At 36.6% G+C, this 14456-nt stretch overlaps 1 protein-coding gene across 1 annotated transcript in view; it reads right to left on the bottom strand.

Annotated features, from left to right (window-relative positions):
- The window catches only part of KIF6 (kinesin family member 6), a gene marked incomplete at its 5' end in the record, with an annotated part of 170119 nt that overhangs the window by 42980 nt on the left and 112683 nt on the right, over window positions 1-14456 (bottom strand). Inside the window, 2 exons of the mRNA XM_082306226.1 lie at window positions 7167-7222; window positions 12869-12998. Coding sequence (XP_082162352.1) covers window positions 7167-7222; window positions 12869-12998 — 186 coding nt within the window. The remainder of the gene's footprint in view (window positions 1-7166; window positions 7223-12868; window positions 12999-14456) is intronic.

Here is a 14456-nt window from a genome sequence, read left to right as displayed (position 1 = left end):
CTATATCTAATGCTTGTTGCCCTTTATCAACTAAAACAATAAAGCCAAATGTGGAAATCTTTTCAGAATTTTCTTTTCAATTCTTACACAAGTAGAACTCAAACTGACCTCAGCTAGAGTTTTTCTTGAGTGAGGATTTCAAGATTTCAAGTTCCAGTGACTTTAAACGTCTCTGCTGAGAATAGCAGTTCATACTAAACTACCTGAAAAATGAAATGCTGTGGAATGATATTATTGAGTTATCTGTTCATTAAATCTGCATACTGAATTCATTTATTTATGAGTTTTTTGCATGTCATTTGAACCAGATTTGCCTGTGGAATGTAACCTTTCTTCTTAGAGTTTCTCAATCCCTTTTTAAACCCAGTCTTCACATTTTTCTTCTGCGCTAGTAATTTCCAGTAAAATTCACTGAGCATGTATATCAGATATAAGTCTGCGTAAGGACTTGATACTTTCTGGAATTAAACTAGAACAGTGAATTACACTAATCAGCAGCTATGAAGTCTCAATGTTTATTTCCATAAAAGAACAACTATCTCAGAATATTACACTGAAGAATGGAATGCATGTCAAAGCACAGTAATTTCTCCCTTATTTTAGCCTCACTTCATTCATGGCTGAAACAATGTCCAGTAAGCTAATGTCTCTGACTCAAAATATTTACATTAATTTAAAATCAACAGATAATACGACCAACAGTATTGAGCTTTAAGAAAGCAACACATTGATTTTGATTAATTTTCTTTTCATATAGAAAATCATCACAGCATTTTAATTTCATTTGCATTCCATGTAAAGCATGGAATTTTTCTTCAACAGAAAAATTCTATCCTTCCTAAGTACATATACTTCAGCAAAATTTTTAAAAATGTTTTTTTGTTCATGCATGACTTTCCTCAATTCTTTCAGTCTATATAATCATGGCCTAAAATATGCATAACATTCCTAATATCATCTTTGGGATTCTAGTTCTTAACTAACTGATTCTCCTTTCTCAAAGTAATTTATTGCCTGCATATGAAGCTAAAACAATGTAGATATACAACACAGCCAGGAGAGTGCTCTCAGACCACCTCTTCCTGAAAAACATCGCTTCATCTTATTTCATTTCTTATCTATGCAAAAAGGTTGCTATCAGTTCCCTTCATAAAGTTGTGCAGGTATAAAGAAGGACCTTGCACAAAATATTCTTACTTTGGAGTTTAAAAGTAGGTCTACTTGGCTGATCTCCATGGGGAGGTAGAGTCACCATAACAAAATATTTTTTTATGTATACGTACATAGAGTCTTGTACTCTAGGTGATTATAAATTCAGGTTTTACATTATTTAGGTTCTGATTAGGTTTTACATCTAACTTTGCATTCACAGAAATAACAGTGTGAGGTACAAGGCAGTGAGTCAGAGTCAACATTACCCTTGAGCACTCCTATGTCTTGTCCTCACTCTCCTCCAGTCCTCATCATTTCACTGTAGCACTCCATTAACTGTGATACATAAGGTGAATTATTTGAATAATGTGCATGCAAATTAAATGAAGACTCTTCAAAAATCTTGCTTTGCAATACTAGGACATGCCCTCACTAAAGATTAGAATTGGCCTTGGTACCCTATGATCTTGTGCGCTAAAATCAAAGCTTGAAATGAGGCAGAGCAGTGCAACATCTCAGCATTCCTGTGGGTATAGCTGCATCATCAACATCATGTGTACATAATCCACCCACCTACCCTTTTTCATTCCGAGAGTGCCTGTTTCCTCACACAGTTATTACTCCCACATGAGTTTGCCCTTCCCCTCCCAGCTTCAATCATAACGTTAGCTGATTTCTGGACAGACTAAAAACAACAGCTGCTTCCCTTTGGGCATTAAATACCATTTAATATGCTTTTTTTCCTTTAGGAAAAAACTAAATGTAATAGTGGTATAAATACCCCCAAATAGACAGACATTTATAGGGATGAACTGGAAATCTTTACTAATCTTAAAGGCATCTAACATGTAGCACATTCTTGTATATAGGCAACTTTTTTAGTTACTAAATTCTGAATGAATACATCAATTGAATTTACACTGAAAACGGTATTTTTATTTCCCTCAACTCTAATTTGCTTTGGGATCAATGTAGTAGCAGTTGGGCCTTTTTGTTGTTATTTAATGCTTTGCTGTTTGTGGAGATGTAGACTTCTCCTTACTGTCAGAATCCTTCCACACAGAATGTTCTTGGTAATGGTGTAAAACCACCATGTTGATAACAGTGTCCTAGAAATAAAACTCCTGCTAACCCTGATAGGGAGAGAAGTTTTGACTTCAGAGGTTTTGTCTTTGTTTCTCACCATCCAACTCTATTTTCATTGGCAATAAAATAAATTAATTTCTCCAACTTGAGTCTGTTGTGCTTGTGATGGTAATTGGTAAGCGATCTCTCCATCCTTATCTCAAACCCACAAGCTTTTTCTTCTTACTTTCTCCACCTGTTCTGCTGAGGAAAGGGAGTGAGAGAGTGGCTGGATAGGTGCCTGGCAGCCATCCAAGGCTGACCCATCACAATGTGCTAGGCACAATCACTCGATTTATTTGCAAGAAGAAATTCTATACCTTCACTATTCTGAAATCAAATCCTTGGCTTCAGCATCTAGTTTTCTTCAGTAAGTCTGTTTCAGTAATACCAAAAGGATCTATAGATCTTGGTAGAGACCCTAACTCTTTGAAAATGATACAATACAAAAACACTTGCAGTGGCACAGCATGTTTTTTCAGAAGAAAATAACGCTTTCCAGTTCTCCTATGCTGGTTACAGAGTTCTCATTAGTTCCCCGACCTCTCAGTTATTTCTTTCCAGTTTTACTTATATTGGTTTTCTCTATTTGTCTTTTAAAGTCTAGTCTTTGGGTACATTCTCCAGTCATATGTAAACAATTCTGAATAGTTCACTCAAACCAGTCCGGACGTATCTAGATGTTCGAAACCCATACTTCGTTCTTCTGCCTTTTGATGGTGTATTTATGCTGTATATTGACTTTCAAACAGAAATGCTCCTCAATGCTTGCACCAAAGCCCTCTGTTCCTTTATTTGTGCCTATACAGAAGTTTGTGTGATAATGCAGTAAACAGGACCACTAAAATGACCCAGCTTAGAAACACTTCCCCCTTTTTCTTCTTTTTTTTTTTTTTTTAAGTATCAGAAAAAGACAATTTTCATCCTACAATAAAATTCACCTTCTTATTTCTAGGAGATCATTGTCAAAAGTAAACATTATGAAAAATCTAAGACATACATAGTATTTTCCATCAAAATAATTTAAAAATCTCTGTATTCTCTGCAGTGCTATTAAACGTAAAAGGAGATAGAATCCAGGAATATGTGGTATCATAGCAAAGAGGCATGCTAGCCACAATGTCTCATTTCGGATGTTATAGTCACTCTACACTTAAACTCCAGCTTACATCTAGATATTGTTTTCCTTAATCTTTTTATGCAAGCAATACACCAGCAAAAGCCTACCATGAAAATCTTACTGCAAATTTCTTTTTCCAGCCCTAACTTCCTGATGTTTTTGAAATGCTAGTGTAATTGAGAAGTGGTTGGAGAATTTTGTGTACTTTTTACTGCAAAACACTAATATTTCCAAAGACAGAATGAAAGGGTATTTATGACACAAAAGTTACAGCCAGCTGCTGTCACTATCTCAAAATATAATCAGACTGCATGAAATAGGCTCCGCGGCCTCTGTGGTGCATAGTTTTACAGTATTAAGTGTAGCTTAGAAGTAACAGAAACTGATATTGATGGGATCTGTTCTTGATTGTTCACAACAAGGCAGCCAAGAATGCTTAAGAAAACCAAAACAACAATAAAAGTAAATTAAAGATGTAGTTGCAGGCCGCAGATGACTCTTATTTCTCCTACCACATTTTCAGTAAAAGTTTGGCAGGTTAGTAACCTTACTTAGCATCTTTAATGGTCTTCTGAGTATGTATGCTATGATGAGATAGACTTAACCGAAAAATTCTTTCAGGCTGCTAAACTATATAAACGGGTGTAACTGCATGGGTTAAGCTGAATAAGCCAAAAAGTGTCATACTGGATGCAAAGATTTAATAATTGTTAGAGAGGTGCTAATAGGTAGTTTTATTAACAAAAAGAAGCCTTCAAAAGAAGGCTGGATAGGAGAAAAGGACAGATGAATAAACCATTTTATTTATATCAACCACAGTGCTCATTTTCACATGCTGCGTAAAGTTACACAGAAAGAATTGAAGGAAGGACTATACAATATGATCACTCTCAAGCCTCAGCATCAGTGTTTAAAAACCATCCACAAAGTAGTGTACATCTGCATAATCTGCATAGATTAGCATGGATAGCTATAAAAGGATACAACACAGATGGAATCTCTTGCTTATACAGTAGAATTACAGTATAAACTAAATGAAAATAATATGTTTCCATTTTACTACCAAAATAAAAAAAAATGGAGAGTAATGAAATTCATTTTCAATTTGAAAACACTTTACTTGTAACTGCACTTTGTATATCAAAACAAATCCAAAATGTGTAATTTTGTGCAATATTTCTTGGAACTATGGAGACATTTCTAGTTTGATTCTTAAAGGAGCTTTTCAATATTCATGTGGACCACAAGATATTACAATTTCCTATAGGAGGCATATAAGCATTGTCAAGTTCAGCACAATACCACTGATTTATTATCCAGCTTCTTGTTTTGTTCAAGGGATCAGTTCGGTTTTTTAGGTTACATATATATATGAAGATGCACTGAGATTTTTGTATTGTTCATGTTCCCCAAATATACTTCACTATTTCACTTCTAACACTGAAGAACTTAACCAAAAACAAATTTGAAAACAGATGCTTTTAATTGCAGCAAAATCCATACTTTACTGCACTATAGCTATCAGAAGTTTTGCCTAACTTACTGGGGAAAAACCCACAGCGACTCGGTCCAAACCAAGGATTTCTTTTAGATTTTGCTGGGACCATGGAAACAGAGGCTTGAGAGGCGACAACTACATTGCTTTGTTACATTACTTCTGAGAGCTGCCACAGTAGAGTCCTGCAAATCTCAAGGGACTTACAGACCACACAGGTCTTGTCCCAGCATGACACTACAAGTGTTACCTTCAGGACTGGCATGTGTCCTACCACTTCTTGTACTGTCTCCCACACCCTCCAAACATTTGTTCTGCCCCTAAGACATTTGCAACAGATATAAGGTGTATGTAAGGCGGCTGCTAGGCTCCTGTCTTCAAGGAGCACAGTCGCAGTCCCAGGCACTGAGAAAGATGTGCTTGTGTGTGGCTGCTTATTGCTAGTGTTCACTATGCCTGCTCCAAAATGGATTTCAACTTCAGCAAGAGAAAGAAGTTTGACACTCAGTGCTGACTTTGGCTCTACCTCATTTAGGCCCAGAAATCTCTTGGGCTTATCACAGACGAGTAAATCTGGGAGACAGAAATAAATCAGGAGAATGTGGACTTGAAGATGACAGCAGAGAAAAAGAGGTTGTATCCTGATGTGATGGCTCATGTTCACACCTGTGCACACCACTGCCCAAAAGCTGCAGGCACTATTCACCTTGGAGATGCTTCCTGTTACTTGGAGAATAACATGTATTGTCCTCCACAGTAGGTTTAACCTACTTTTCCAAGTTTACCAGGGGAAAAAGCCTACTTGGCAGGATTTAAGTGAGCTAATATACAGACACTGGAAAGACCCATAGTTGCAAGGTGGATATTGAAATTCTCTTTCCATAGGCCAATCTGTGGATATCCATGCACAAGTTCTGTACTGACATTTATGTTCTGGCCAGTCTGAAGGAGACAAATGAGCCTACTGAGAGAGGGCAGGTTGATTCAAGTGTCGTCTTAGAGAAACAACCCAGTGTTCAGAACACTGCTGCAGCAGGGCTTAGCACCTGACATCTCTGGTTCTGGATCTCTTCCACGCATCCTTTGCGCTGTGGTTTGAAAACACAGTGCCAACATGGCTGAGGCTTTCCTCATAGCTGACATAACTTTAAATATACTGCATAATATCTCTGAGGGACTTGTGGTGTACCCGAAGGTGACTGGGAGGGGAATCTGGCAGTAGCTACCATTCGTGACCACAGAGAATATAATCATAGCTACAGTGAAAGTACAGAGCACTTGTGAGAAGTGCCATGAGATTTTTGTCCTTTCCCAGAAGTCAGCTGCTGTTACAAGACAAAAAGTGATGATAATGACTTCATTGTCCATGTCTGTGCTGGTGCCACCCAAAGAGGAAGGAGACAGAAACCGAGAACAAGGTCTACACCAGTGGACCTGGATGCCAGATTACCTTTAAATCTAGTTCCTCACAGCCTGTGTCTAGAAGCTTGAAGAGACTTGGTTCACATGAATGTGTGCAAACAGGAGGACATGGATCTGATCTCCAAGGACTTCAGGGATAGAGGACAAAACTGTGTTTCACATCTGACAGAGAGCCTGGATAGCCCATTTTTAGGAAAGAAGCTACAGGCTTGGAATCAACAGAACTCAGAAATCAACTAGGAACATATCAATGGCTGTTAGGAGGATCAGATAAGACCTAGCTTGGGGTTCAATGTATCTGTAGGTGATTTTTCGCTTTGAACAATCTGAAACTGGAAGCCAAGCATATGCTGCTGGGGCACTAAAGCAAAAAATGATGAAACCCCCCACCAAGCTGAGGCACTCCTCAGAATTGCTCTAATTAATCTGTACAAAGGAAGTGCAGAGGGGTAATTCAACAATGAAATCTTCTTTTATCAGAAACTATATAAATTTATAGGTAAAGACAATCCTTAATCCACAGATAAAACAATTTGAAACTATGTTTTTTAATCCTTTTATCCCAAAATAAAATTCAGAAAATCCAATGTTAATACCTTAACTTCTCCTTTTGATAAATTTCAGATATCCTGTCAAGTAAAGAAGGGAGTTGTTTTTTCACATTATGGTATTTGAAATAATCAAAACTGGTACATAAAATTATTACTGCTATCATCAGCTAACAATTTACCTTATTGAAAATCTTAGTAATGCATTGACTCTTTTCTTTTAGAAACTAGAATCTCTTCCCATATCCTCTGAATGCTGTGATTTCATCAGCTAAAAGGTAAAATGAAGCTAAAATGTACTCACTTATTTTATTTCTCACTCGATTTAATTTTTCTCCAAGGCATTTAGCTTCGGTAAACCTGTGAATGCAAGCATAATGATACAGAATTATTCTAAAGAATGACTAGTTAAACTAGTTGTTCACAACAAAATACAGAATTACTCAGGAGTACGTTTTCATTTGTAAGTAGAACGAATTGGACACAATTTCCCATCAGAAAAGATTGTCTGGTCTAAAAGAAACCATTTCTGAAAGAAGCCATGCAACAAAGAGGTTACTAGACAGACGAAACAAATTTATTTGACTTTCTAAGTTTTAAAAATTATGTTACTTCAATTTTAATGACCTGATTCTATTAAATATTCGTATTACACTACAATATTAATTTTAATATGCTACATCACTTGCAATGTTTTAACATACAGCTATATAAAAGTAAAGGAAAAAAAATCCAAGCAAAGTCAAAACAAAATGTTTGAAAGTATTACAACTTCTGCTCACCAGGGATTTTCAAATTTCAGCCTGTAATTTGCATATTGCTCACAATCACTGTTTGTGTTGTGTGAAAATGTACATCCCAGTCACTAAGAAACCCCTCAAACAGAAATAGAAGAAAGTGTGACAAAACTAAATTATTCTGTTCTTCTATAGATAGTTCTTATGTGAATGCAGACTTTCAGCTACTGCTCAAACACCGATAAAAGCCAAAGCTAGCCACACGAAGATATGGAAATAGCAAGCAAGAAGCAGGCCGAGAAGGATGGAAACAAATCAACGAATCAGGCTTTGGAAACTCCCTTTTTGTGGTATGCAAATAGCTTGACCTCATATCAAGAATGGAAATGAGTTTTTTTAAAATGTGAATTTCCCACCAGGTCTGTTCCAAATTAATTCACCGACCATTTCCTCATTATATTCAAATAATCAAATCTTCACGTGGTATGTAAAATATTCTAATGATCAGAAGTTTCTTTTTTAGCTTGCAACATGGTGTTGCAGTGATGCTCACTTCAGTGTTATTAAGCATCCTGCTCACTGTATGCCTTGCTCCTTAGGAAATGTGTCTTATCTAAGTATATCCTTAAAAAACAGCTGCCTACAGAGCCTTACAAATTCACTTATATTCTCTGCATTCCCTACAGTCTGCTAGAGCTTGATGCCTTCTCCTTTTGTGCTATTTTCTGTTGGGTTTCTGATCTTTTACAGCAGTTGCTGTCATAATTATTCTCTTACACTTCTTTAACTCAGTCCTATATAAAACTGTTTAGGACAAATGGCATACATATCAGGCTTTCAAATGCCAAGTATATTCTGCTGTAAAAATAATGACAGTCAATTCAATGTACAATGGCAAAGCCTGAAGAGTCTCTGAGAGAACTGAGGCTTGTTCAAGGAAATATCCATTGTAATATTCTAAATAGTAATAGTTTAAAATGTAGAAGGATGATTTGTTGCATTATGACATTTTTTGTAGGACATTAGGCTTGACATGAAATTCTAAATTGTTACTTGGATGTGTACAAGTTGAACCTTGCTGAATGTGGAGGCAGAACTGTAATACTTAATTGTTAAGCAACAATTCATCTGATCTGGAAGAGTCTTGGTCTAGCCAAAGTAACCGAAGACATCCAAAAACTGTATTTCTGTCTAACTCAAATAATGGCAAAACAGAGTCAAGAAATATGACTTTCCCCTGGGGAGGCAGGGTTTGAAAAATTGCCTCCTCTCAATTAGTCCATTTCCCTGTAAAACTGGAATGTGTTAGAATTTCAGGTGCCAGCATTCATATCTGCTCATGAACATTTGCTTTCAGGGCTGAATTCAACATGGCTAAACGGCTGAAGCTGCAGGGTTCCTCAGCGCTTACTGTTTCTTACATAAAGAAGGCAGAAGCCTTTGAAGCATCTGTGAGACGTTTATATAAGCTTTGTCCACTAGTGTTGACTTAGAGCACCCAAGCCGGCCTTGAAGATTGTGTAAAGGTCAAAGGGAAACACTGCAAAGTACCTCTCTCTTTCTTTCCCTCAGCTCCCATGAGCCAAATACTAAGTTCATCAATTACTTTCCTGAGGCAAATCTCCAGTTGACTATTGACTCTGATTCGTGTTCACAAAGAGATTTAGCTAGACAAGTTGAAGCCAGCTATCTATCTGGCCCTTATTCACAGGTTACTGCCAATAGTTGAATGGGCCATGCATCTGTTTCTCAAACACCACAGTTTATAAACTGGCACAATAACATAAACTGAAATTTGGCATTAATTTATGACAGTCCAACAAATTCCATCTGTGACTATGAATCATAGTCAAACAAAATAAACCAGATAAAGACATAAGATTTGACTCTAATATTGAAAGGGAAAGGGCTGTTTCTGATACTCCTCTAATAAAAAGGTGATATCTAGCATAAAGGTGATATTGCTAAGAATAGTGATGAGTGAACAATTATACTGTTAGCTGAAAAGAGTTCATGTGTATCCTACATGGAGACCACTCCACAGAAAGGCTGAAGTTGCCAAATCATGGCTTCTATTACCTACAAGATAAATGTTCCATCATGAAACCTCAAAGAGAATTTAGCCACTAATTTTAGTGGAACAAGAGTTTTTGCAAAGATTTCACTCTTTGAATGCAAATGCCACTAATTAAAAAGTAAACATTTTGAAAAACAAATCTCTAACTCATAACGTAAACCAAGACAAACGCAGAGGCTGCCTAATGAGAGAACAGAGACATTTAGTGAATTAAATGAACATTCACTCATTTTTAATTATTAGAAATTACAACAGAAGTGACCTAAGTGAAACTCATCCTTTCTGTGAAACTCATCCATAGGTACTGAAAAAACAAGTCAGCTGCTAACCAGCTGAAACACAGAAAGCGAGGAAAGAAGAAAGTGGAAAAAATTAATGGAGAACAACAAAATGGAAACTAGTTTTACATCGCATCTGTAAGCTCAGTAGAATTTTACTACTGGAAACAGTGACTAGGATGGGATTTAAAAGCTTCATGCAGTAGGCAATATTACATTGGAGTGGCTCAGCAGGGAAGATTTCTTGGTAGTATATTTCACCAGAAAATGAGATGCATTTTTCTCCTCCTCAGAGAAACAATGCTAAGAGAACATGGTTGAATTGAGAAACAGGATATTATTAAGTTCTCTGGAAGTCAAGTATAGGAAGTCCAAATTGCAGAAATCTGATTCTGTCTGGGCATAAACACAGATTTTTTTAAGCAGGGCAGCAGTTACTAATATACAGAAGAAATATGGAAAAGAATTCCTTTGAATTAACTGCAAACTAAGCTGTAGAAGATCACTTTTTCTATCTTACACACCCACTTCCCATAGGCAACGGTCCTAATAGGATAGCTTGAATCGATTGTCTTTGACTTGAACAGTAAGTCAGTAAATGAGTTTCAGAGAGAAATTATCCTTAACTATATAAGTTTCCCCACTTCTTAAATCCAGAGATGGTACTGAGTTACAGTACTGAGCTATTGCCCCTGTAAAGAGCTCTGAAGTAGTAGGTGAAAAGTCTTTTGTTAAAAACAGTATTTTTATACATGTTTTTTTTAAAAAGATGACAAATGCTTTTCAGTATTTGATTTAATCAACTGATTACATTTGGTTGTTTACAGACAGGTCGTTACAGAAAAAATATACATATATAGTATGACTATGTATATTCACATCTATACGAATAATTTCACAGCCCAAGCAACAGTTGCGACCTTCACAGTCAAACTTCCAACTAGGCTCACTGACAGTTCACCATTCAATTAATACAAGAATGATGTAATTAGCAAGCCAAGAAAATCTACCCAAAATACCCCAAGGAAAAAATAAGACAGCTAAAAATAAGTAATTTGTGAACAAAATACTTTTTGTGGTATGACAGAAGTGGTTACACAACTATAAACAAAATTATTAACATGAGAGGCCTACATATAAAGGGAAGTTATGGTAACCTTTAAACATGTGGTGTCCACACTCTTCTTCCTGTGCAATTTGAACACTGGCTGGGTAACAGAGCTTTTGTGTAACTGGTAGTTCAGAGGCTGCATTCCAAATTACAGACTGGACTTGATATAAATCCATTTTAATGAACTCAGTAAACTTGGAGCTATAGGCATCTTTGCTAAAAATGACTGCAAATGGCAGGGGAAAACTGTCTTGCTCCAGGGTATCAACATTCACATTAGCACTGATTTCAGCAATCAGCTGATGCATATTAGAGAGGGGTTACCCAATGCATTAGTCTGAATCTCTTTGTTCTTTAGGGAAAGCAAATCTGGTGTTAAACTTTGTGGGTTCTGCCCATCTCTATTACATGTTCTGAAACCAGAAGGAAATACTGGTTTGCTTCATAGTAATAACAAACAGAGAAAATATGGAAGAATTGTGATTAACTAGAGGAAATTCAGGGCATGGCTCAGAACTGTATTGCTCCCATTATCAGGCTGTGACCATGAATTGTTCTGCTTAATAGACACCAATGCCAGAAATGATTGCAGTGTAATCATTTATGCAGTGATGATGCAGTGATGTGGCATCATCTGATATATTGATCAGAAGAAAGGCATTACTAAACATCCAATTTACATGGATAAATTCTTACATACATCTAATACCTTGGCAATTTGTGTCCCTGTGGCTAAGTTATAGACCCAGGTAGAAAGTTAACCAGTTCAGAAAAGTGATAAATAGCAAGATCTTCAGTAAGTCACAGAGATGTGGAGATCATTTCTTACCTCAATTTCACTGAAGTAAATGAGTGTAAGACTCAGTGACCCTGAAAACAATGTCTTTCATGCCTATTAAGTGGAAAATTGTGTTATTAAGAAAGCAGAAGAAAGCAGGTGAAACCTGGAGAAGGAGAAAACCCCAGGACAAAAAAAAAAAAAAGGAAAAAGTGAAAAAAAAAAGCTGTTAGGGGAAATGTTAGTTACAAGGGTAGACTGAGAGATCTGCTTTTGGCATCTCTAATCTCAAAACCTTGTATTTCTCTTGCAGTACAAGGAGGGTTAACACTTGAAAAACTGACACTGAAACAGTACTGTTGTCCAATCAACATGGACAAGTGTTGGTGGCTTAATTTCTGAGATGTTTAACATCTGCTTTATGAAAATTCATGTTTTCAATGTTTTGCCATTCTCACCATCTTCACCAGATGATTTTGAAGTGTTTTGCAAGCATTAACAACAAATGTGAGGGATGAAAGTATTATTTCTGTTTTTGAGTGCAAAACTGGCAGAGAGAAACTAAAATCACTTGGCAAACAAGTTAGGAACAACAGACAAAAGCATATGTTAAACATCTCCTAGCTTACTGTCCAACTCAGTGCCAAAGCCAGTAAAGCATTTTTGACAATGGAAATTGCAGTAATTGATTCAGTCACATGGATCTTACTTCCTGTAGATAATTCATGATCATGAATGCCATTTACCACATTGCTTTAACATGGCTATGAAGATAAGATGAATAAAACCAGAGTAAAGATGCACTAAGATTCCTCATGCCACTTTCATACTCTATCCAGACTTTTATTCTGTCACTACTCAATGCCTTCTGTATACGAAATATCCCCAGTAAGAAACGGTGAAGTTTCTGTACCAAGTTCTCAATAGAAGCCTGGGATGTCTGGTGTAAAATTACACATTCCTACCCAGACTCATAATGAACTCTCAGATGTCTGCCTCCAGCTGTATCTTGCTGTGACACTCACCTCTGTTTTAGAAGCTGCTTGCTGTCCTCAATGGTTATACTGTCAGCATGGTCCTGCTTGAAAACTTCAAAAGCTTCCTGACATCCAAGTGACATCTTTCCTCCTGCCCCAAGAAAAAAAAAACAAGGAACTACTTCAGAGTCATCAAAAGACAGATATTTTGTATTTATTTAACTCCTATTTAGACAAATATAGCAAGTCAGCCCAGGCGTCTTAAAGCACCCAGAAGACTAAGTTCAGTGTTCCACCAATGGGAAAGCATTTTTGACAAAAGATTTCTCTTATCCCACAAATTAATTTCATTTAACTTTACTTCTCTGAAGTCTGAATGCTTGGGCTGCATAATTTCTCACGACAACGTAAAATGTTCATAAGTAAAACCAAACTTTGAAAATTTAAAATATGTGAAATATTCTTAAGTGTGAGCCAGAGGTATTTTCACAATAGCAAACTCCAATTTGCTTCTGTATTTCTTTCATCGCTGTTTCATATTGGCCCCTAAACACACCTTAAATATTTTCAGTATTCTTGGAAGAAAAAAATTCAGGCTTCTTTTAATGATGTATAAGTTTCATCCTCCTTAGTGAATGTTTTTCATCTCCTTTTAAGTGAAGCAGGTATTGTACCTACAAAAATGGTTGGTTCCTGCCTTTTACATTTTTAACACGGTGTTTGTTTCCTTTTGTGCGCCAGAAGGTCAAGACCTATTTGGCCTTCAAATCTTTTTAAAAATCACTACAGAAAAGTATTACAGTCTGTATTATTTATCAGTTCTCATTGCTAGATGATCTACAGATCCAGGTAAGAAATCATGCATCTGTTTTGTCATTAACAAAAAAATTTAAAGGCTTAAGGAGAATGAAAGATTACACCAGCATCTGTGTTATCACGAGGACATATACTTCAATAAATAAGCAAGGAGAAAGGATGAGGCTTGCACTTAAATAAATTACGGTAATGAAGATAGTTCAGGAGCAGAAAGGGGGAGGAATCTCACACTCAAACTGTGTGAAAAATGCAAAATAGCTCCACCTCTAATTCAACCTCATGGTTGCAACTTAAACCTCAAAATGATATTCCTTAAATTGGAATTTGATTCTCCTTAGTTTTTTTTTTGACTCTAGAGTCTTTCTTCTACCCTACTTACAGGCCTTCCTTCCTGCTTCAGAGCTATCAAGACCCCCAAATCCATTGTGCACAAGAGCTATAAAGTTTCCTGGGAGTTCTGCTGTGCAAGAGTTTTCTATACGTTTTGTGCCAATGGACCAGCATTACCAATAACATATGTATGCCAATTATTTTCTGGGCTACCTGCTTTGCAAGTTTGGTGTAAGTGGGGATGAAACATTAACAAAACATACCTAAACAGGTTGGGATATGCAATACTGGGATGCTACACCTTATTGGGTTCTAGCTCTGTAAGCTGCATTTTATAGCCACTCCAAATATGTTCTGCTGCTCCTCATCATACTTATAAGATCAGGATTACTCCCCACCGACTTCAGTGAGATTTCTGTGGTGTAAGATATTGTTTGGAGTGAAGGCTGGTAACAAAAACTAGCATTCAGGGTTCAATAATCAGTAAAGC

The sequence above is a fragment of the Platalea leucorodia genome, assembly GCF_965183815.1.
Source record: "Platalea leucorodia genome assembly, chromosome: 3".
Taxonomy (NCBI): domain Eukaryota; kingdom Metazoa; phylum Chordata; class Aves; order Pelecaniformes; family Threskiornithidae; genus Platalea; species Platalea leucorodia.
This window is presented reverse-complemented; position numbering and strand designations above follow the sequence as displayed.